The sequence below is a fragment of the Lepus europaeus genome, chromosome 3, assembly GCF_033115175.1.
Source record: "Lepus europaeus isolate LE1 chromosome 3, mLepTim1.pri, whole genome shotgun sequence".
Taxonomy (NCBI): domain Eukaryota; kingdom Metazoa; phylum Chordata; class Mammalia; order Lagomorpha; family Leporidae; genus Lepus; species Lepus europaeus.
The window spans coordinates 16,783,909-16,803,890 of NC_084829.1; the positions used below are offsets into that span (position 1 = coordinate 16,783,909).

At 50.0% G+C, this 19,982-nt stretch overlaps 5 protein-coding genes across 5 annotated transcripts; 3 read left to right on the forward strand and 2 right to left on the reverse strand.

Annotated features, from left to right (window-relative positions):
* Positions 1-426: 426 nt before the first annotated feature.
* LOC133754431 (uncharacterized) lies at positions 427-19,851 on the forward strand. The gene is made up of 4 exons (XM_062184935.1): positions 427-720; positions 17,436-17,445; positions 17,503-17,867; positions 19,524-19,851. The coding sequence occupies exons 1-4, from the start codon at positions 437-439 to the stop codon at positions 19,849-19,851; spliced, it is 987 nt and encodes a 328-aa protein (XP_062040919.1). The 5' UTR covers positions 427-436.
* LOC133756757 (histone H2B type 1-C/E/F/G/I) lies at positions 6,586-7,186 on the reverse strand. Its single transcript, XM_062187355.1, has one exon. It carries the CDS (start codon positions 7,138-7,140, stop codon positions 6,760-6,762), a length of 381 nt encoding a protein of 126 aa, XP_062043339.1. The 5' UTR covers positions 7,141-7,186; the 3' UTR covers positions 6,586-6,759.
* On the forward strand, positions 7,526-8,552 carry LOC133756758 (histone H2A type 1-E). The gene has a single exon (XM_062187356.1). It carries the CDS (start codon positions 7,526-7,528, stop codon positions 7,916-7,918), a length of 393 nt encoding a protein of 130 aa, XP_062043340.1. The 3' UTR covers positions 7,919-8,552.
* LOC133754438 (histone H3.1) lies at positions 8,724-13,008 on the forward strand. Its single transcript, XM_062184948.1, has 2 exons — positions 8,724-9,835; positions 12,845-13,008. The coding sequence occupies exon 1, from the start codon at positions 9,121-9,123 to the stop codon at positions 9,529-9,531; it is 411 nt and encodes a 136-aa protein (XP_062040932.1). The 5' UTR covers positions 8,724-9,120; the 3' UTR covers positions 9,532-9,835; positions 12,845-13,008.
* Positions 16,210-16,638, reverse strand: LOC133754446 (histone H2B type 1-C/E/F/G/I). Its single transcript, XM_062184955.1, has one exon. The coding sequence runs from the start codon at positions 16,602-16,604 to the stop codon at positions 16,224-16,226; it is 381 nt and encodes a 126-aa protein (XP_062040939.1). The 5' UTR covers positions 16,605-16,638; the 3' UTR covers positions 16,210-16,223.
* Positions 19,852-19,982: the final 131 nt, after the last annotated feature.

The window sequence follows — 19,982 nt, forward strand, 5'->3', positions numbered from 1 at the left end:
TCTCCCGCCCTCCGCCTCCTCAGCCGACCCGGGCCCTGCGAGCCGGGTGTCCGAGCGCAGGGCGGGACGAGGCCCGGCCGCGCCTCAGCGACGCCGCTGCTGCCGGCCGTGGGCGCCCGCGCTCCCGCGCCACCACCCAAAGCGTCCCAAGCAGCAAACGACCATCACGAAACACTGAGTTTCTGTTCCTGACGTAGTTGCTGAAGCGGCCTAAAGACCTGAGAAGGCAGGACTGGCGGGAACCATACCGAGAGCGCGCCAAAATGGCGGGCGGAGGTCTTTGGTGACGTCATCCCCGAGCGAGGGGCGGGGCCAGCAGGCGCAAGGGGCGTTCCCGCGCAGGCTTGTCCTCAATTAGGTCCGCACTCCGGGCATATAAGGGAAGCAGCTCTGCTGGTACTCGCTACTCCTGAGCTGGTTCTGATAGCAGCTAGAGATGTCTGGTCGCGGCAAGGGCGGGAAGGGCCTGGGCAAGGGCGGCGCCAAGCGCCACCGCAAGGTGCTGCGCGACAACATCCAGGGCATCACCAAGCCCGCCATCCGCCGCCTGGCCCGGCGCGGCGGCGTCAAGCGCATCTCGGGGCTCATCTACGAGGAGACCCGCGGCGTGCTGAAGGTCTTCCTGGAGAACGTCATCCGCGACGCCGTCACCTACACGGAGCACGCCAAGCGCAAGACGGTCACGGCCATGGACGTGGTCTACGCGCTCAAGCGCCAGGGGCGCACGCTCTACGGCTTCGGCGGCTGAGCGGCCCCTGCGGTCTCCGCCGCCCCAGACCTCCACCCAAAGGCCCTTTTCAGGGCCACCCAAGTTCTCCTGTAAGAGCTAAGCACGTCATGCGTTTCGTTTGCCAGGGTAACATTGTTTTCGTTTTGTCACTGGCATTCCGCTTCCAACCGCCTTTGAGGGCCGATCTACAGGGCTCCTTTGGCTTCTTGGAGTTCACACAGAGCACAGGCTGTCCTGTCCGGGCGGTGAGCTCGGCGTGGGCCGCCTGGCCGTGTGCGTAGTTAGGCCGCCGCAGGCTTGCAAAGGGTCTTGCTGTGCCGAGGGCGGCTCTGCCTGCGGCCGGGCTCAAGATGGCGGGGCCGTGTTTAAAGCCAATTCCGGGGAGGGTCGGCGGGCGGGATTAAGCTTTCTGCTCCTGAAGTACAAGCCTGGAGCATGAAGAAGCGCGAGGGATAACTAAAGGCTCACGTGAGGGAAGGTGGGCATTGTGCTCTGAGAACTGACCACGGAAGGCGCCCAGCTGCGTAGTCCATAAGCGGTCATTACCAGGAAGTGCAGCCTCCAGGAGATCCGTCTCAGTGACTGCTAACAACCAGATAGCTAAGGCCGGATTCCCCATGCCGACTCATCACGCCGCAAATGTTTTAAGAACAGGGCTTGTTTGTCCCAAATACAAGCCATGTTCCTTATGGTTCATGCGACTTCGTGCCAAGTTGGACAGTTTAGCTCTTACAGATACCAGCCAAGTGGTGGTTTGCAGCCTGCGCTTCTCGGAACGCTCGCCTCGTTACGCTTCAAGGCTGCACCGCCGCTTTCGCCCTCCAGCGTGTTCTCGGACGCACAGTGCGTTCTCCCCCGCAGCTAGAAAGATCGGTTCAGGCGGAATCTAATCTCCCTGCCTTTGGTTCCTCTCAAGGGCAGCCACGCTGAGATTTACAAGGCGGAAGTGAATGCATAGCCACGTTTCGGGGTGTGTGTCAGGCTCCGGTTCTCATCACAGCCATCCCAGAGGATGCTGCTCCCTTCGTATTTGCGAGGAGCCAGTCCCTTCCCTTGTAGCCTCTGAAAACCCTGGGCCACGCTCATTCAGGCCCGTGGTTGACGCTAGGCTGCCACCTCATCTACTGAGCGATTAAACTCATTCTCAAACCTTGTCCTCGTTATTTTGATCCGGCACCGTTGACCAGAACCTGAGCTTTCGGTAACAAGAGCCCTGGATGACTGCGAACCTAACAGTATTTTTATATCTGTTTATTGGGTGTGGGTGTGTGCAGATAATTATCAAATAAGTAAATTATTTGTGTTAGCTGGTGGTGAACACTAAAGATCAGTGAACAGCAGGAAGAGACAGTGTGCAGGGAGGCAGTGATATTTTAAATGATAGGGTCGTGGGAAGCTTTACTGATGAAGTGATGGTTGGGGGATAAAAAACATGGAGAAAGTTAAAGTATTCCAAATAGAAGGCCCAATAGGAAAGCCTGGGTTGTGGAGGCAAAGCAGATAAGGGTTCAGAGGCACATGGAGCTGTTCTGTGGCATTGAAGCCGATACTAACACTCGGTGTGAGTCCTTGTAGGATTCCGAGCAAAAAGGGTGACAAGATGTAGTTTATGTTTTTAAAAAATCTATTTGGATGCTTGATGGAGGACAGATGGAACTACAGTAGGAGCTGGGACACCAGTTAGGAGGCTAGTACAATAATGCAGTTGAGAGGACTGACTCGATCAGTGTGTTAACGGCAGAGGACTTTGTATATATTTTGAAAAAAGAGTTCTTAGCTAGTAAATGTAGGGTATGAGAAAATTCATCGATGATTTCGATGACATTAGTCACAGCAACTACATAGATCCCAATTGGTAAAATAAGAAAGAAGGAACGAGGTTGGGAGAGAATTATAGGCTTAGTTTTGGATATCTACGGAGAATTTGAGATGCCTGTAACATGTCTAAGAGGAAGGTATAAATAGGCAGTTGGATGTATGAGCCTGGAGTCTAGGGAACAGGTCCAGGGTGGGAACAAAACTGAGAATTAGAGTAAAACTGCCAGGAGACTGAAAAAAAAAAAAAAAAAAAAAAAAAGCCACAGGTGAAGTACCTTAGGAAGGAAGGTTGATAATAAGAAGCAGTTCACAGGCGAACCCCAGGTCAGAGAAATAAGGAGTGGTGTTGAGTATTCATGACATGGGTTAACTTTTTCTGGCTGTTCTGCTTTTCTCCTGTAATTCTCAGAATAAGCAACAAATATTCCTCCTTTTTCAGAGATGGTGCCAAATGCCCTTAGTAATGAGTGTGTCTTGAAATTGGAGTTCTTACTCAGATAATTTAGTGAAGTTAGAGCCCTGGCCTAACTTCACTTTGGTGACCCAGTAGTAGATACACATACCCTTTCTTTCCATAATGCGCTTACTTTCTCCACACGCTTTTCCTGCAGTTCTAGGAGGTTCTCAGGCCTCCTGAGAACTGTGGAGCTCAGCGGAGGAACCTTCTGTCTGCTGTTGCCTTTGTCCATCCCTTCGTTCAGCTGCTCCTGATCAGAGAAAGTGGACCTTGAGAAAGAAAATCTGATTCTGTTGAACTGACGGTTTCTTTAGCTGTGGTGATGCTATGTGGATGATATAAAAATTAAACCAGCAGCCCACTCGCTTTCCTTGAGGTCCAGACTCAAGTAGCCCTGCTACCTGACATCTGTACATGAGAACGCGATTTACATTCATTTCCGACTTCACTGGGCCTCAAACAGGATTTCTACTACCTCCTCTGCAAATTAGGCCTCTTCTTGAAGTTCATGAATGGCAATTCTACCCGTCCTAGTGGGATCATTTTTGTCTTTGTTTCCCCCTTTCACACTCTACACCTACCTATCAGTATATTTTAGCAGCTGTAGTATGAAAACACAAGGAATCCAACCGTTTCCATTCCCACTGCTGCTGTCCTGGTCAGCTCCCTCCTCACCTGCTTTCTTTCATACAGCAGCTGATGCATTGCAGTAAGGGGCCAATCAGAGAGATTAAGATTCTCATTTCACCCAAAGTAAAACCGTAAGTCTTTTGAGTGGCCTACAAGGTCCTACTTTCTGGACCAGGTTACTTCTTTGGCTTCAAATCTTTCAGCTTCCTCTTGTTCCTAACCCAGCTCCACAGGCCCTTTGAACTTTCTCCGAGTAGTACAGCTGGTTCCCTCCTTGTGAGGCCCTTGGCTTCAGGTCTCTAGGTAGTGTTCGCTCACTTCCTTTAGGTTTCAGCTCTCCCCTCAGTGAGGCTGCCCGGCCAGGCTGTGCAGCACTGCAACACCCTCCCCCCCCCTACTTCTTGCCCTTGAGGAGGCTGCCGCCTGCTTGCAGTCAGAACACCCTGTCAGGTGCTGCTCCTCAGCCTCTGAGGTCTGGGAACGTACAGTGATTTCCTCTGTGGGGACCGGGGTCCAGGGCAATGCATTCAGGGCGCTCATGCCTCCCACCCCACCCCATCAGGCAGCTACTCCCTGCATTTCAGTTACAGGATGGCTCCTGGCTTCTGATCGGCCCAGCTCTGGCCATTTTGGCCACTTGGGGAGTGAACCAGTGGATGAAAGATCTCTCTTTCTCTCCCTCTCTCTCTAACTCTGCTTCTAAAATATATATAATCTTAAAGAAGTACTTCGTTGCCAAATTCCATCTTAATTAAAAGGTTCAGGTTTGGAAGTACCCAAGGGTAACCTACTACATAAATGGAGGTTAGCCAAGGAGCAAGTGAGGCACGAGGAGAGAATTCTCAGCTGTTTCCAGGTTTCTTTACAGCTGAACCCCTTGAGTGAGATCCCAGATCACCTAAAGGTGTCGCAAAGTTCCCAGAGAGGGGTAGGGGTATAAATTGCTTCAACTGGAAGTCAGGGGTGTCTAACAGCCACGGGCATCAGGATATCCCCGGAACACGAAACACCTCGGAGGAAAGACATGGATGCATGAAAGGGCTCGGACTGTTAGATAAGTGTTGACGACAATCGGACCAGAAACTCTAACTGGCATCAAATGCTAAGAGGCTTGGCAGCCCAGTGCCCTGTGTAAGGATTCAAGTCTCCTGGTTTCACATTGGGGTGGGAATAAGTAGAGGCTTGAATAGCCCCTCCTTTTCTGGACCTCTGTGCCTAAAGTCCTGTAAGTACTTTACCTGTGGTTTTAGAGCCCAAGCAAACCCAAACAGCCTTCCTATCCTGCTTTTTTTTTTTAATTAAAGAAATTTTTTTTGGTAAGTAAAAAGCAGTCTACACTTGGGGAAAGAGGATATAGCACAAAATTTAAAAAGCATTATGTAAATATAAAAGGTAATTAATGAGAAAAAAATTTAAACGCAGGTTCCCAATCAGGTCCGCCATGGAAATAAGGTAGTCAAACTTGATTGGCTGACCTATATGCAAACGAGGGATTCGAGAGGCTCAAATATGATAGGTTTAGAACACGGTGGCGTGTTTCAGCGTTTTCGTTAGCTGTGTCCTGTGGCGTTTCCTGGAACGCCTTTTGTGAGGGGTCTCAGGAAGTTTAAGGTACGATCTGCGGCAAGATTCTTCTAATTGCCTCCCATAGCTGTGATCCCGGGCTGAGTTGTTATTGCTTTTTAAATCTCGTTTTCTTTGGCGTCCATAGTAATTAACTTCTACGGTCGGTTTATCAACGATATACAGTAGTTACTTATTCATATTCCTATTTAGACCAAGAAATTTTCACAAAGGGATTCAATACATTCCTCCACATCAAGAGGTAAACAGGACTGCATTCCGTCCTGAGGAGTTCTGCTCTTAAACTATATTTGGAATCCCCCGCACCCCCTATGCATGCATCCCGTTTTAAAATGTGTTTACAGTTAGCTTTGGAGAGCAAGAAATGAAGTCTTAATTATGATAAGTGATATTTAGGAGGTTTGTTTCACAAGCTCCATTCCCAAATTGGGTCACTTAATGTTCATGGCAATCAGCATTTTCGAGATAGCTAACCAGAAGGAAAAAGAGACTTTCACCTCGGCGTTTCATTGCCAGCGCCCAGGGTTCCCATCTACCAGTGTTCAGCTGCCAGCTGACCTTGAGGTTTCACAATCACATTTTTTTTTTTTTACTTCCTCATTTAAAAAGAAGCTTGCTGGTAGAAGTATAGTGCTGTGCCACGACAATACGGGTATCACATGATGACTTTTATTATTTCAATTGAAAACTATTTTCCCACTGCTGTGATTGCAACTAATCTGTGGCTTGAAAAAGTCTTAATAGTGTGCAAAGAGTCCTTGGACTGACAGATGGGATTAAGGTATCAGCTTTATTTCTGTGTAAAATACTAGCTTCTTAAACTATATTATAGCTGATAGGATAAAATAAATGGATAAGAGCTGCTAAGGGGGGCTACACAGGCTGTTAATTCCTTTAAGTATCCTCCTTTCAAACGAAACCCAGGGAAATGTAGTGACTGATAGGAGGCTCCAGCATTCCGAGGCGCAGGGTTTCGAACCCCAGGAACACTTGGGACTGTAAGGAGAGGCTGGCGCAGGCAGGTCCCGTCTCCTCACCGCAGCAGTCACGGTTACTGTTCTCTGACACCTGTGTTCATACGGGTAGGAAACTAGCGGACATAGGGGACCGTGCACGATACTCCAAACCCAGTGAATGTGAAAACATAGGACGTTAGAGTTCGAGATGGGATAGAATACTTAGTAGAGGAGACCACTGAGACTAGGCCTTGTTCCCCTTCTAGCTGCAGCTCTGGCCAAACGCAAGGCATTAGCCCTGTTACAAACTGAAACCTTGTATTCATTTGAATGTGATTCTAGAGCATATCACAACTCCGATTTCACGAGATTGTTCCTCGCCAAAGCAACAGAGAGGGGTAGGGAGCGGTCTTAGAGGAGCTGTTCTAAAATCTAACGAAACTGTAGCAATGAGAGCATTTGAAGTGTGCTGGCATTCATATTTAATAAAGCCAAGTCCCAGGTTACAGGTCTTTTAGAGATAACGTGGGTGGCTCTGAAAAGAGCCTTTGGTTTACGAAATTTCTTTCGGGATGCCGATGGTCTTACTTGGAGCTGGTGTACTTGGTGACGGCCTTGGTGCCCTCGGACACGGCGTGCTTGGCCAGCTCACCAGGCAGCAGCAGGCGCACGGCCGTCTGGATCTCGCGCGACGTGATGGTCGAGCGCTTGTTGTAGTGCGCCAGGCGCGACGCCTCGCCGGCGATGCGCTCGAAGATGTCGTTGACGAAGGAGTTCATGATGCCCATGGCCTTGGACGAGATGCCGGTGTCGGGGTGCACCTGCTTGAGCACCTTGTACACGTACACCGAGTAGCTCTCCTTGCGGCTGCGCTTGCGCTTCTTGCCGTCCTTCTTCTGCGCCTTGGTCACGGCCTTCTTGGAGCCCTTCTTCGGGGCCGGCGCAGACTTCGCGGGTTCAGGCATGATGGAAACCTCTAAATCTTCTAGAGCGAAGAAACGAAGTGTGGGCAAACGAAAGCACGCTATTTGTTCAGTGCGAATGCAAATGAGGGGTTGCAGCGATTCGAATTTTCATTGGCTCATTTAGTGTCTTCCTCTCTGATAGGCTAACTTTGATCCTGAACTCTCATTGGTTCCTTCTGCATCTCCCGCCTCCGAGACTATGGCCTTTGAACTCGGTACGTTTTATGCAAATTAGCAACGGACTTCGCTTATTGCTACTTTCTGATTGGCTGCAGTTTGTATCCGGACACTCGGATAGGCTACTTCAGGAAACCACAGCAGGGTATAATTAGCTGCTTGCGCCTCCACTTTATTGACTTGCTAGGGCTCAGTTTAGTGGCTAGTCATGTCTGGACGCGGTAAGCAGGGCGGCAAGGCGCGCGCCAAGGCCAAGACCCGCTCCTCCCGGGCCGGGCTGCAGTTCCCCGTGGGACGCGTCCACCGCCTGCTGCGCAAGGGCAACTACGCGGAGCGCGTGGGCGCCGGCGCCCCGGTGTACCTGGCGGCCGTGCTCGAGTACCTGACGGCCGAGATCCTGGAGCTGGCGGGCAACGCGGCGCGCGACAACAAGAAGACGCGCATCATCCCGCGCCACCTGCAGCTGGCCATCCGCAACGACGAGGAGCTCAACAAGCTGCTGGGCCGCGTCACCATCGCGCAGGGCGGCGTGCTGCCCAACATCCAGGCCGTGCTGCTGCCCAAGAAGACCGAGAGCCACCACAAGGCCAAGGGCAAGTGAAGCCGCAGGCGTCTCTGTTCTCCATTAACCCAAAGGCTCTTTTAAGAGCCATCCACCTGGTCGCAAAAAAGCTTGTAACGGTCTCCTGCCAGCAGTTAGTCTGATTCTGAGGTTCCCGCATTAGGGGCGACACAGCGTTCCCTGGGGCACTCGGGTCAGGTTTGAGCCTTACTTCCCAAGTTCTGGAGGAAAGTGCGTTTGCAGTGCTTTGCAGATTGACTTGGACTCATGATAGGGTCCCTTGTTTGGCTCTCAGGATTTACCGGATTAGTGACACATTGCTGTCCCCAGGGCACTCTGCACAGTTTTGGGGTTAACATTCCAAGTTCTGAAGGAAAGTGCGTTTATGTTGCTTCTCAGACGCCTGATAGGGTCCCTTGTTTGACTCAGAAGTCAACGGACTACACACTAGGGTCCCCAGGGCACTTAGGACAGTTCTGGGCGTTAAGTCTGACCAATGTCACATTGTGGTCTCCAGGGCAGTCTGATCACTTTTGGGGAGAGATCAGTAAACCCCAAGATCTGAGGGGAGGGGCGTTTGCAGGTCGTGCACATTGGCGGGATCACGGATGCGCACAGACACCCCGACGCTGGTGTGGGCAGGAAGCCGGGAGAGCTCTGGTGGGCTCAGAGAGCTCCTCACAGCAGCTCGTGGGGGCCGGGGCGGCTGAGGGCCGCGTGAGCGCGACAGGATCGTGGGGAAGTCGGCCGCGGCGTCTCCGTGCGGCACCACCCGCCGTTCCTGTCCCGGCCCTGCCCCCGCGGTTCCAGCCAGGAACGCAGCCGTACGGGCCCAGGGCGCTGAAGGGAGCTCGGAGACAGCGACCGCGCCGTGAAGACGGAAACGGCTCAGGCAGATTGTTCTGGAAGGGCGGCCCTGGGCGTCTGCCCGCCGCTAGACAATGACTGCGGCGATCAGCAGCTTCGCCCCCACCTTCCTGAGGACTCCGCAGGGTGAAAGGCCGAGGAAATGGAGTCCTCCCAGCTCAGACTAACAGAAGCCCGGGGATTGGAAAGTGGAGGAATTCTTCCAATGAGAGCACACAGGCGCCAGTTACGTCACTGGAGCGTCAGCCAATGGCTTTATCGCGCGGGATGTTTTTGAACCAGAGAGCCCAATCCGACCGTTTCTCAGCGTATATAAAGGGGAAATTGGATGACCCTGTACGCCATTTTGGTGACTGACCTGGTACAGCTTGCAGATGGCTCGCACGAAGCAGACGGCGCGCAAGTCGACGGGCGGCAAGGCGCCGCGCAAGCAGCTGGCCACCAAGGCGGCCCGCAAGAGCGCGCCGGCCACGGGCGGCGTGAAGAAGCCGCACCGCTACCGGCCCGGCACGGTGGCGCTGCGCGAGATCCGGCGCTACCAGAAGTCCACCGAGCTGCTGATCCGCAAGCTGCCGTTCCAGCGCCTGGTGCGCGAGATCGCGCAGGACTTCAAGACGGACCTGCGCTTCCAGAGCTCGGCCGTCATGGCGCTGCAGGAGGCGTGCGAGGCCTACCTCGTGGGGCTCTTCGAGGACACCAACCTGTGCGCCATCCACGCCAAGCGCGTCACCATCATGCCCAAGGACATCCAGCTCGCGCGCCGCATCCGCGGGGAGCGGGCCTAAGTGTCCCGCTCGCCTCAGCTCCAACCCCCCCATCAAAGGCTCTTCTAAGAGCCACCACGTTGTCTCGGAAGCAGCTGTACTCGCTAAGCTCTCCGTGGCGCGCTAGTCAGCGCCTCACTTTGTCCCCATATGTCTTACCTGGAGTGCTTTGGCGGGGAGGTCGTTTGTGTGAGTCTCAACCTTGGTGTTATCTTGGGTCAGACTGCTTGTTTCTTGGGTACAATTCAAGCTCTCCAGCTTCGTCTTGTTTCAGAAAGTTGGCAGACAATGTGTGTTCTAATTCGTAAGTCTACTGTATTTTCAGGTGAGTTTCTGGGTTCCAACTACCCCCTTATGGTTCCAGTAGTGTTTGGTCACCTGGCTGCGGGATGCTCTTTGGTTAACAGCTCTCGACCCTGCTAAAGGCCCACAGTCTAGTGATTTCATTTAACTTGATCAGCTTTTTTCCTAGGAGCTGTAGTTCCAAATATTTCCTGGTAGGGAACTCCTGTGTTTTGCCGATTATGTGAGTCCTATTTCAAGAAGTTACAGTAATACAGATTTTGGGGTTGAGTTTCTTGGTAAAATACCTCCCCAGTAGCTCCAGCAGTCTTCTGTCAGCTGGTAGCGCGGTAATGCCCTGCTCTCCTGCGGGCCCACACTCTGCATGGTGCTGTTCTAGGTGATGGCTCCTGGACACGCAAGCCAGTTTCCATGTTTCTGATTGTTCTAGGCTGCCTTCCTGTGTGATTTCATCAGGAGTAAACTGAACCACTTGCTTATGTAGGTAAGAATGAAGCGTTTAACTGCAAGTGCAGTAAGCAGGAGCCCCTGGGACAGTTTGAGTTTATTATACATCAGTGTTTTCAACCGTGACCTTACAGTCTTGTGGAGCTTATATGGTGGTTTCCTGGCCTGGCCTAGATCAGCTTAAATTTGTGTGGATGATGGGAACAGAGAATTCTTGTTACTGCATTAAAACGTTGTTTCCAACAAGTGCCTTGGGCTGATTGTGTTAAATAAACTCCAGCCCTGAGCTTTGCTGCTGTTTGACTCTGTTTTACCAGAGTTGTCTCATGGAATCAGGTTTTTCTGAAGTTTTGTTTCCACAGGGAAAACCAGGTGTCTAGTTTTTGACCAGCTCGAACAATGTCTCATTGGAATGAATCCTACAGCGACCTGTGACTTTTAGTGATTAACGTTAGCAAGGCAAATGTGAGTCCAAGTGAGACTCCGGTCTCTTCCTGGGATTGGAGAACTGGATTTGCAGAGATGTTGGAGTAACAGCCACTATTTAACTCCTCTTGGAAGAGAGTCAAGATACTTTTGTGTCTTCACATGGGGCCTTTCCTATAAAGATTACCCCACGATCCTTTTTGGGTATCCTTATGGTTCACTTGTATGGCTTTTAGCACTTTATCATTTTTTTCAGATTTTTTTTTTAACCTTATGTGATATTCTAGATTGTCAAAACAAACCAACCAATCAGAAATGGCCATTGTATCATTCAGTTTCAAGATCATTAATATTGGCCACAGATGTTTCATGTGCATCACTTCATCCTAGCTGCCTAGCAAGATTTCATCCCAATATTCTAATCACCTACTACTCAACATTTTAACTTCATATTCGAAGCGTAGATAGATACCTTCTAGTCTCCCAGTGCCTGCTACAGCAGTGGGGATTGGGCCAGGCCAAAGCTGGGAGTCAGGAACTCCATCAAGGTCTCTTGTGTGGGTGGCAGGGACCCAAGTACTTGAACCACTACACTTGCCTTCCAGGGTACACATAGGCAGAAAAAAGCTACAGAAGCTGGAGCTGAATCAAAGCAAGGCACTCCAGTGTGGGATGCTGAAGTCTTAACTGCTGAGTGCCTGCTCAACACGGATGAATTGTAAAATGCATTGATTGCATGCATATTTGCTGAGAGTTAACATGTTCATGTTCAGAATGCAATCGGAGCAGAAAACATAAAATTCTCCTTCTCATGGAAATTATACTCTTCTCATGGAAATTTACTCTAGGATAGACAGTAAATCAACTAGATAAATATACGTTATGTGTTATGTGAGAAAGAAAACTACAGCAAGAACGAGTGTCATAGAAGGCTGGAATTTAGATAATGTGACCAGTGAAGACTTCTCACCTGAGCTGCAGATGGGGCAAGTGGCTGGGTGTCATCCAGGAAGAGGCAGAGTGCTGAGGCAGCAGGGTGGCTGTGGCATGAGGGGGGCCAACAGGAGCAACAGGACACCTGCTTACGTAGGAGCTTGTGGGTTGCAGGGGAAGTTTTCCTTTAGCAACCTGGGAAGCTATAAGCTGGAGTGGTTGTGTGTAGTAAGACTTAACACTACAAACGGAGACAGGTGTGGGTGTGTAGGGACGGCAACATGGAGGAGAGCGAGTAACACTTATCTGTTCAGGCTGGTAGTCAGGCTTGCTCTGTGGATTCCTCCAGTACCTCTCCTTCCCTGTTGCTGCTAGGGACCGGGTAGCTGAGACACCCATGTTCAGCATCTGCCAGGCTTTGAATCTCATCTAGGACAAAAGCCAAATTTCTATATGGAAAACCAGAACATGTATCTCCAAAATATGTCAATCGTTTGCCCAGTCAGTAGCAGTTTTGGCTGATTTTAAGGATCCTGACTCAATTGTAAGGCCCTTGTAGCTCGCGCCCTCTTTCAGTGATTGCCAGAGATGTTGATGATATCGTCCTTGGGAATTGTCCAGCTGGTCAGGCTTCAAGCCTTCATTGGTTCACAAGTCTGTATGTTAGTGCTTATGACACGAATTTCATCTTCCCTGGCTGGTGAGATTCCTGGGAGGTGACTGACAGCAGCTGAGTTGCTTTGGGAGGCTCTGTCTGTCTGTAGGCAGATAACAGAAGTTCAGTGAAAGCCCCTGGCAGTTTTCTCTTCCCCAGGGGCCCTCAGTGTCAAGTCCACAGGGACAGGTGTAGGGTGGCATTTCCTGAGCTGCTTCAGTTTGCACAGAATGGCTGGGGTGTTCTTTGCCCCTCGCTCCTTCCCTGGTCAGGATGGAATGCGGACACGCTTGCTGCAGCTGCACCAGGCGTCCTTGACCACGAGGTGTCAGCAGCAGTTAAGAGTGGCAGAGCTGGAATGCGATGGCAGCGTCCTAGTACACCAGCAGGCGGGCCCACAGACCAATGTGTTCCCTGATTCCCATGGATGAATGTCACTGAATCAACTTTAAACACAGAGAAACAATGGGAAAGGGAGAGGGCAAGTCAATAACACATTTCAGGTAGTTTGCAACTGAGACACCTACCTGGAGCCTTGATTACAAATGTCATGTATTTGACCTCCCACAGCCCCCGTGCCCACCCCATCGGATTTCCCCACTGACAGATGGTTTTGACAGCTGGAGATGATGATGATCAAAGGGGCTCAGCAGTTGGAAGTTAATTTGGGGCCAGCAGTTGCTTGCTCGATTAGAGAGAGTCAAGGTCAAATACACATCCACCCAGAACATTCTGAGTAGCCATGCCTTCTGTATGCATGCTGTCTGCACAGCACAAGTGTCGCCAGAGTGGATGTCAACACCGAGCTGTCAACTAAACCCTCACAGATATGGAGTGCTTCATAAATGTTGGGTGTTTCACTAATACTTGGTTTTTGGTTCTTTCATGCCTTCCTGTCTTAACATAGCACACGTCTGTACTGAATTTGTCTAACAGGCTACTAATTTATAATTCATGACAAATATTTCTTTGAACATTGTGTATACCTCCTTATTTACCTACTGAACAAAAATAAGTTAACTACTTCTTATGAATTATCTATTTAACATTGATGAATATTATCCATCCCATTTATTCTGCTGGTCCTCATTGTAGAATTCAATAGCAAAATGTTTAGAATATTCACATTTCATATAATAGAAGAAACACTCATATGAGAAGGTGAGCTCCCTAAGAAATTCACATTCCAGATCTGAGCTATATAGCTTTATCTGAGAGAAATAACTCATTTTTATTAATTTGAGACTGTTTTAGGTTGTCTGTCACTTCAGGGAGCATCTAATAGTATACCATAGAGGTCCACATTTTTTACAAAAACCCTTTATCTCATTTAAGATGTTAAGGTATAAAATGTATGAGCTTTGCTATCATAATGCTCTTTCTATATTTAAAAAATCTTATTTATTTTCATTTTATTTGAAAGGCAGAGAAACAGAAACCTCCCATCTGCTGGTTCATGTCCCAGGAATCCATAACTGTGAAGACTATGACTGGCTGAAGCCAGGAGCCAGGAACTCCCTCTGGGTCTCCCACATGGGAGGCAATGACCCAGGTATTTCAGCCATATCTGGTGCTTCCTGGATTTACATTAGAAGGGAGATGTACCAAAAGTGGAGGAGGGGCCGGCACCGGGGCTCACTAGGTTAATCCTCTGCCTGAGGCGCCAACATCCCATATGGGCCACTGGGTTCTAGTCTCGGTTGCTCCTCTTCCAGTCTAGCTCTCTGCTGTGGCCCGGGAAGGCAGTGGAGGATGGCCCAAGTGCTTGGGCACCTGCATCTGCATGAGAGACCAGGAAGAAGCACCTGGCTCCTGGCTTCAGATCGCTGTAGCTCCGGCCGTAGTGGCCATTTGGGGGGTCAACCAATGGAAGGAAGACCTTTCTCTCTATTTCTCTCTCTCGCTGCCTAACTCTGTCAAACAAAAAAAACAAAAAAAAAAAAAAAAAAAAGAAAGAAAAAAGTAGAGGAGTAGGGACTCAAATCAAGCAGTTTGATAGGGGATGTGGGTGGCCCATGAGGTGACAACTGTTGGGCCAAATGCCCATTCCTCTTTATGCATGTTAGGAAGGCACTGAATTATGAGTTCCATGAATCCTTGTTAGTTGACAATGAGATGTGGTTAGCTGAGAGTATAAATTATGTATGGGCTGTGTTCTTACCTGGAATCTGTCAATGCCAGCCTGCTCTATTTTAAGCCTATCCCTCCACCTCCTCCTATGCCCCCAAATTTGTGCCTGCCCTGAAGACAAGAATCAGTCCATCTTGCTGGCTCTTCTTCCCCAGCTATTATCTTTGTTGCTCTGCCCTCACTCCAGAATTGCCTCCAGGGAGTATGACAGTTTTCAACATTAAGTCATGTCAGATTTGGTAATTTAAATTCAGCCCCATGGAAAGTCAGTTTGTGGGACTGGTGCTGTGGTGAGGCGGGTGAAGTCACTGCCTGCAGTGCCGGCATCCCATATGGGTGTTGATTCGAGTCCTGGCTGCTCTGCTTCCTATCCAGCTCTCTGCTTTGGCCTAGGAAAACCGTAGAAGGTGGCCCAAGTCCTTGGGCTCCTGCAGCTGTGTGGGAGATCCAAAAGAATCTCCTGGCTCCAGATCAGCCCAGCTTTGGCCGTTGCAGCCATTTGAGCAGAGAACCAACAGATAAAAGACCCCCCCCCCCCCCCGCCTCTGCCTTTCTGTAACTCTGCCTTTCAAATAAATAAAAATAAATCTTTAAAAAAAGGTTAGTTTTCCCCTACCATACACACATACCATTAGATTTGATATTTATTTTTTAATCGACAGATTTGTACATATATATATGGGTCTAGTATACATGTATACAGTATGCAATGATGAAATAGATGTAATTAGCATTTCCATCTCTGTCACTTCTATGTTGTGAACCTTCAGATGGCCTTAGTTTTTTTGAAATATGCAAGTCTAGTAAATAAAAAGCCAGCTAATTTTAAAAAAAAGGTGGTTTTCAGAATGATGTTCCCCCATTCTGTGAGATTACTATTTAAATATTGATTTTACATTGTGATTCCTGTAAAAATATATATAGTTTCTACCATCACTGTTCTTTCAGTAGTAGGTACTTTCTGTCACCTTACAGGTTCTCAATACATGAGTAAATAAACTTGAATTCTAGTCCATCCACCGGAAACTTAAGAGAAGAATTTTTGGTAAATCTCACTTTCTGGACATTAGCAGGTGGACGTTCGGCTCTGTGGTTAAGCTGCATGTTGGAATGCCTGCAGCGCACATCTGTGTGCCTGCTTCCTCAACCCAAGGTCCTGGGGTGGCTCAAGTAAGGTCTCTGCCACCCACCTTATGCCAACTTCGAGAATGTATAAATTTGGGAGAGTGAACCAGTGAGTGGGGGACATCTCTGCTTTTCAAATACAAATTAAAAACAAAACCGAAAAGCCTCTGCTACCCCACCAACACTGGAAAGATAATGGCCTCGAGGTATATGGAAAAGCCAAAGATTCTGGCCAGCATAAACAGGTGGTCTGTTTTTATGCTTAATCTTGGTATGAAAACCCATAGCGGAGATTGCGTGCACAAATACATTGTGCTAAAATAATGGCAGTAAGCCTTTTCAAGATAACACTGCCTGACTGACTACACTATCCAAGAATAAAAAGCTGCAATTTCCAGATTGCGTTGCAGTTTACCCCGTCCCTATCAAGTTTAGTAGGCATCTGCAAAATGGCTGCAAGACTGTTGAGCGCTACTCTGATTGCTTAACTAACCAGCCAAACCATCGCGTTTTTCCAAAACTGCTATTCAAGACGGCCGGAAGTCTAATAAAACGACTTACGTAGAAGACACCGACCCACTACACAAAGCACCTGACTTTTTAGATCTAAAACTCCGTATTAAAGCTCTTATCTGAAGTTGTGAGTGGCTCTGAAAAGAGCCTTTGGGGTGAGGGGCGGCGCCGACCCGGGCGCTCACTTGGAGCTGGTGTACTTGGTGACGGCCTTGGTGCCCTCGGACACGGCGTGCTTGGCCAGCTCGCCGGGCAGCAGCAGGCGCACGGCCGTCTGGATCTCGCGCGACGTGATGGTCGAGCGCTTGTTGTAGTGCGCCAGGCGCGACGCCTCGCCGGCGATGCGCTCGAAGATGTCGTTGACGAACGAGTTCATGATGCCCATGGCCTTGGACGAGATGCCGGTGTCGGGGTGCACCTGCTTGAGCACCTTGTACACGTAGACCGAGTAGCTCTCCTTGCGGCTGCGCTTGCGCTTCTTGCCGTCCTTCTTCTGCGCCTTGGTCACCGCCTTCTTGGAGCCCTTCTTCGGGGCCGGCGCAGACTTCGCGGGCTCGGGCATGGCTGCAGCAAACTTGGTAAAAGTGAAGACAAAAAAAGCCAGAATCGCGCTCAATTTGTATGCCTTCTATGCAAATAGGGGCTAATGTTTCTCAATACCTCATTGGATAAAATCAGCCAATTAAAAGCTTATATGCAAATAAGGTGAATTCAAATTCACTTCTTGATTGGCTATTTTTGTGGAGCACGTCAAGTTAATAGGGGATAGTTTTCGATTCAAAACAGTACATAAATAAATATCCTAACAGGATTCAGAAATGCGCATTGTCTCCCCGCATGCGCGTATAAACAGGAACAAAGGGGCGGCGGGAACTTATGATTTTAGTTTAGTGTAAGGCTGCTGTTTTCGCTTTTGCAATAACGAAGAACTGCAGCTAGGACACAATGCAGAAGTTACGTAAGGTCTCCCACGCTTGCGGACCGGCGATGCTCGAAGTTCTGCATCTTCTGGTCAAAGAGAGCAGTTTTATTCACATAAGCAGGATGTTCCAAGAAATCGGCGCATTTCAACAGCGGTTTGATTTTAATGGCCGCTAGGAAGAGTGGAAATGACAGCAGTGCCGGCTGCAAGATTGAGGATTAATTAGGATGCGTGCATCAGTGAGAAGACGTTTCAACATTTACTCGGTCCCATTATATTTAAGCGCAGGCTTTCTGAACCATTTTAGAAATTACGGAGTTTCCGTACCTCCCCCAAACTTTACCGGAAACGGGTGTCTTAAAATAAAAGGTACCGGATACATAAGGAAAGGCGGCGCCCGGGGAGTGAGTTGAGCACACTTCGGGAAACTAGAACCAATCACAAGCCCTGTTCAATTCTTCAACGTTCGAGGCGCCGCGCAGTTTGAAGATTCCGGCCAATCAGGAAGAATTCTCCTTTATAAATACCCCGACGACAGCCGTGGGCGCAGCAGCCCCTTTCTGCAGTCTCAGCCATGGCTCGCACGAAGCAGACAGCGCGCAAGTCGACGGGCGGCAAGGCGCCGCGCAAGCAGCTGGCCACCAAGGCGGCCCGCAAGAGCGCGCCGGCCACGGGCGGCGTGAAGAAGCCGCACCGCTACCGGCCCGGCACGGTGGCGCTGCGCGAGATCCGGCGCTACCAGAAGTCCACCGAGCTGCTGATCCGCAAGCTGCCGTTCCAGCGCCTGGTGCGCGAGATCGCGCAGGACTTCAAGACGGACCTGCGCTTCCAGAGCTCGGCCGTCATGGCGCTGCAGGAGGCGTGCGAGGCCTACCTCGTGGGGCTCTTCGAGGACACCAACCTGTGTGCCATCCACGCCAAGCGCGTCACCATCATGCCCAAGGACATCCAGCTCGCGCGCCGCATCCGCGGAGAGCGGGCCTAAGATCTTGGCCGTGAGCTCACCGAAACCCAAAGGCTCTTTTCAGAGCCACCTACAACGTAAAGAAAGTGCTGTGTCGCTATGAAGGGGAAGCTTTGGGTAAAGCCTGAGCGTCAGCGAAGACTGGGCCACTTTATGGTCTGTGGGACGCGTCTGGTCGGGTGCTCAAAATCAGTAATTCCTATGTGTTTCAACTCTCCCATTGGCTGCAGCGGCCAGTGTTAGTCCAGGCCAGAACCAAGAACTAGGAGTTCCCTCCAGTATTAGGTTGGCAGGCACCCAAGCAGTTGGGCCATCCTCTGCTACTTTTCCTAAACTACCAGTATGGGGAGGATCGGGAACGGCCTGTACAGTACCGGGTGTTGGTACTGCAGGCGGCGGCTGCACCCACTGTGCCCCGTCGTAAGATTTTTAAAATCTGACCATGTGCTGGTTAACTAGGCCTAATTTGTTGTAACAGTCAGCAAATGCAGACGTCAGCCATATTTGAAAGAATCTGTAGCGAGACAAACACCGGATTTAGGAAGTGGGGTTAGTGCTGGGCACAAGGGAGAACATCTACAGTGCTTTGAGGAGTGTATGCTACGGGGCGGTCAACAACATTCCTTGGGACTGTGTGCTTGGTACATTGCTAATAAACAATACAAAATATTTTCAACAGTATATTTTAAAGACATTTATTTCTTAAACACTATGGGAGGAATTCAGCGAGTTTAGCGAAAGATTCTGTATGTGAAAATCTATAAATGGCTGCATGTTTATTTTCCTGGCTGTTGCCTAAAATCCCCTTGGTGAGCTTCAGTGCTTATGACAGCTTTGCTTCGGTTCCTTGTGTCAGCCCCAGTGGACGACAATCACGCCTCCACACTGTTTCCCTTATAAGAAAAGGGCAGGGGCCCCTGGCGATTTACATTTTGTCTCTCTGCACTCTTTCCTTGCTTCAAAGTATGGCGCTTAATCTGAATAAATTAAAACATTTGTGTCTTGGCGGTGTTTGGGGGAATGTTTTGTTAGCTTTCTGCGTGCTTTATATTATAAATATTTTGTAGCCTGCAGCAAGCACTTATAGTTTACCCCCTAGATGCTGTCAGTTTCTTTACAGCTCCACGATCAATAAGTACTGTTTATGGATCATAAACAGTATGATATAAACATATGGACGCCCACAGATTAGCAAAGATGTTTTGGTATCAGTGTGAGTACCTGCTCTCAGCTTCTAGAGACAAAAGGCTTCCTCATTTAGCTGGGTTTCTTCGCAATGACTCCAGATCTTCCCTCGCATCTGGGCTTGTTGCAGTTCTCTAAGGGCGAGTGATGGAAGACTACACATGGAATTCACGCAGTTTAAAGCATACCTTCCCTGTGTGCAAGCCTGACATTCACCTGAGGTTATGGTGTATTAAAGACCGGTATATCTTGCTATGCCATTTTTCTCCTCCTAGGGTTAGTCTTACTAGGGGGTGGGGACTCAATGCGGTTTCCCGCCTTTTCTGGACCTCCTGTCTTCAAACAGGTCCGCTCACTTGTCATATAAGCGGACTCGCGGCAAGCGAAGCCACAGCTTCACTCGGGTTGAGTTCGAGTTTTGCTAAGATGTCTGGTCGCGGCAAGGGCGGGAAGGGCCTGGGCAAGGGCGGCGCCAAGCGCCACCGCAAAGTGCTGCGCGACAACATCCAGGGCATCACCAAGCCCGCCATCCGCCGCCTGGCCCGGCGCGGCGGCGTCAAGCGCATCTCGGGGCTCATCTACGAGGAGACCCGCGGCGTGCTCAAGGTCTTCCTGGAGAACGTCATCCGCGACGCCGTCACCTACACGGAGCACGCCAAGCGCAAGACGGTCACGGCCATGGACGTGGTCTACGCGCTCAAGCGCCAGGGGCGCACGCTCTACGGCTTCGGCGGCTGAGCGGTCCCCGCGACCCCGGACCCCGGACCCCGGACCCCTACCCAAAGGCCCTTTTCAGGGCCGCCTACTTTTTTCTGAAGGAGCTGACACTTCACGCTCGGTTCTGGCGGTAAATTAGCGGTGCAGTTGGC